General features: G+C 41.3%; 1 protein-coding gene across 1 annotated transcript; it reads left to right on the forward strand.

The window, feature by feature from the left end:
- The first annotated feature begins 546 nt into the window (after positions 1 to 546).
- On the forward strand, positions 547 to 1,431 carry LOC106338469 (glutathione S-transferase T3-like). The gene has a single exon (XM_013777439.1). It carries the CDS (start codon positions 547 to 549, stop codon positions 1,429 to 1,431), a length of 885 nt encoding a protein of 294 aa, XP_013632893.1.
- Positions 1,432 to 2,717: the final 1,286 nt, after the last annotated feature.

Raw genomic sequence — 2,717 nt, forward strand, 5'->3', positions numbered from 1 at the left:
TACCGATCGTGGAGAAACAATCACGTAAGGCATTTAGTTACTGACATTGTTGCTGGATTTTTGTTGTTGCTTAAAACTTCAATGTTTTCAATTTTTCAAATGGGTTTTGAAGGAACAATGGTTCTGAGGAGAGGAGAAGGTGCTTTGCTCACGATCTGTTCATGTACAAGCTCGTCTGCTCACGTTCTGAGGTAAATCCAAATTCCTCTTTGATCTGTTAGATTAATTTAAGTTGAGGAAGTCTAATTTGAATTGAAGTCGATGGTGTAATAAATGTTTAGGTTTGTGATGGTTGTGTTAGTAATAAATAGAACTTACGGTTGGAGTTTAGATGGTTGTTAGATATATGTCAAGTCTTTCTTCTCTTACTGTGATGAATTGTCTCAGCTGTGATGAATGTGTTTAGATATATGTCAAATCCTCTTGCCTCTATTAAATGCATTGCATCCTCTCTCCGATAAGCACCTTCTCTCTGATCTTCTCTTCCATCTAAACACCCTCCTTCCTCTTGTTCTTCTCTTTCTCTCTTCTTTCACACATTCAGATATGGATTATCCATATACGAGTGGGTCAAACTTTGTTGATCTTCTTCAAAGTCAACAAAATGTTTTTGGTTCTAGCAACCTCGGTGTAGAGAGTCCTGTATTTGGAACTCAACAGAGCCTGGATAGCAACCTCGGTGTAGAGAGTCCTGTGGAGCGCCGAGAACGCAGGAAATGGACGCCCTCAGATGACATTTTGCTCATCAGTTCATGGCTCAACACGAGTAAAGATCCAGTAGTGGGTAATGAGCAAAGATCAGGGGCTTTCTGGTCACGCATTGCCTCCTTCTTTGCCACAAGCCAGAAGGGTGGAGGCTGCGAAAGGAGAGAGCCGATGCACTGTAAGCAGCAGTGGCAGAAGATCAACGACAGCGTGTGTAAGTTCTGTGGCTGGTACGAGGCTGCAACCAGGGAGAAGACCAGCGGACAAAATGAGACAGATGTTCTCAAAAAAGCGCATGAGATCTTCTACAACAACCATAAAAAGAAGTTTAACCTTGAGCATGCGTGGATGGAGCTGCGCAATGACCAGAAGTGGTGTGATCTTTCAAGCACAAAACAGGCTGGAAGCTCAAAAAAGAGGAAGTTGGACGATGGTGCACAATCATCAGCCTCTCGCTTGTCTGAAAGCAAGACTTCTGAAGCTGATGACGGCAACACTCGTCCACCGGGTGCAAAAGCATCTAAGGCGCGTGGTAAGAAGACGGTTGAGGGGATGGGGCTGTCTCAGTTTCAGTCAATGTGGTCTATTAAACAGGAAGATCTTGCCATGAAAGAAAGGCTGTCCAAGATGGCTCTGCTTGACAGTCTTATTGGAAAAAAAGAGGCACTGTCTCAGGGTGAAGAAGCTCTGAAGACGAAGCTGATTAATGACTTGTTGGCTAATTAGGTTTCTGTTTCTGTGGTCTGTTTAAGTTTATGTTTGTGTCCTCTGCTTGTTTGTTGGTTGTTGTCTACGAGTTTATGTTTCTGATGCTAGTTCTTGTTATGGTTAAATTATCTTGTTCTGATGCTTGTTCTTGTTCTTGTTCCGGTTACTGGTAAAATGATCTTGTTTTGTTGCTTGTTCTTATTCCGGTAAATACTAGAATGATCTTGTCGGGTTTCTTGTTATGTTTACAATGTTCTTGTTCTTGTTCTTCTAATGCTAACCAGATCTTGTTCTTGTTAATGCAGGTGAGAGAGTCGCCTACTTAAAGCTGTTGAGAGCAAATATCAGAACATGAGCCAGGGGTGCGGTCATTGACTGATCATTCAGAAGATCAGAACATGAGAGATCAGAACATGAGGTCACGAGAGTTCTGTTTTTGTCACAAGCGTGGAGGTGTCACGAGACATCTGTTTCTTGTCACAAGAGTGGAGAGGTGATGACTTGTTACTTGTCTTCTAGTGGGCGTGGTGTTGTCTTTTACTTGTCACGGATTTCATTTGATTCTTGTATCACGAGTGCTTATTATACTCTTTTGCATCACACCCTTTTGCATCACAACTCTTCTTTCTATCTTTAACAACTCGTTCATCTTCTCACAATTCACCAACTCATTCTCTTCATCTCTTTCATACAAAACAATTCATTCTCTTTATCTCTTTGATTCAAAACAACGATGACATCTTCTTCTCCTTTCAATATTGATCAACAATTTGATGAAGCTTTCGATCAATTTTTTGAACAACAATTTGATGAAGCTTACGATACTCTGATCAATGATCAAGGTAATCAAGAAGACGAAAGGAATACAAGCAAAAAACGAGTTTTTATCGAGAGAAATCGTGAAGAAGGCAATCTCCGGTTATGGAATGATTATTTCAGTGACACTCCAACTTATCCTGAAAATCTATTCCGAAGACGATTTAGAATGAACAAGCCATTGTTCATGCGTATTGTTGATCGGCTCTCCAATGAAGTTCAATTCTTTCGTCAAAAGAAAGACGGTCTCGGAAGGCTTGGTCTCTCTACACTTCAAAAGTGTACAGTAGCTATTTGTGTGTTGGCATATGGTTCTGCGCTTGATACGGTCGACGAATACCTCCGGCTCGGTGCAAGTACTACTCGGTTATGTGTCGAAAATTTTGTGGAAGCAATAATAAATTTGTTCGGCGATGAGTACCTAAGAAGACCAACACCGGATGATCTTCAACGTCTACTTTATATTGGAGAGCTTCGTGGATTTCCCG

Source organism: Brassica oleracea, chromosome C4 (genome assembly GCF_000695525.1).
Source record: "Brassica oleracea var. oleracea cultivar TO1000 chromosome C4, BOL, whole genome shotgun sequence".
NCBI lineage: Eukaryota > Viridiplantae > Streptophyta > Magnoliopsida > Brassicales > Brassicaceae > Brassica > Brassica oleracea.

Bases quoted from the DNA above. Each gene is read 5' to 3' on its own strand.
- LOC106338469 (XM_013777439.1), top strand. From the start codon at position 547: ATGGATTATCCATATACGAGTGGGTCAAACTTTGTTGATCTTCTTCAA.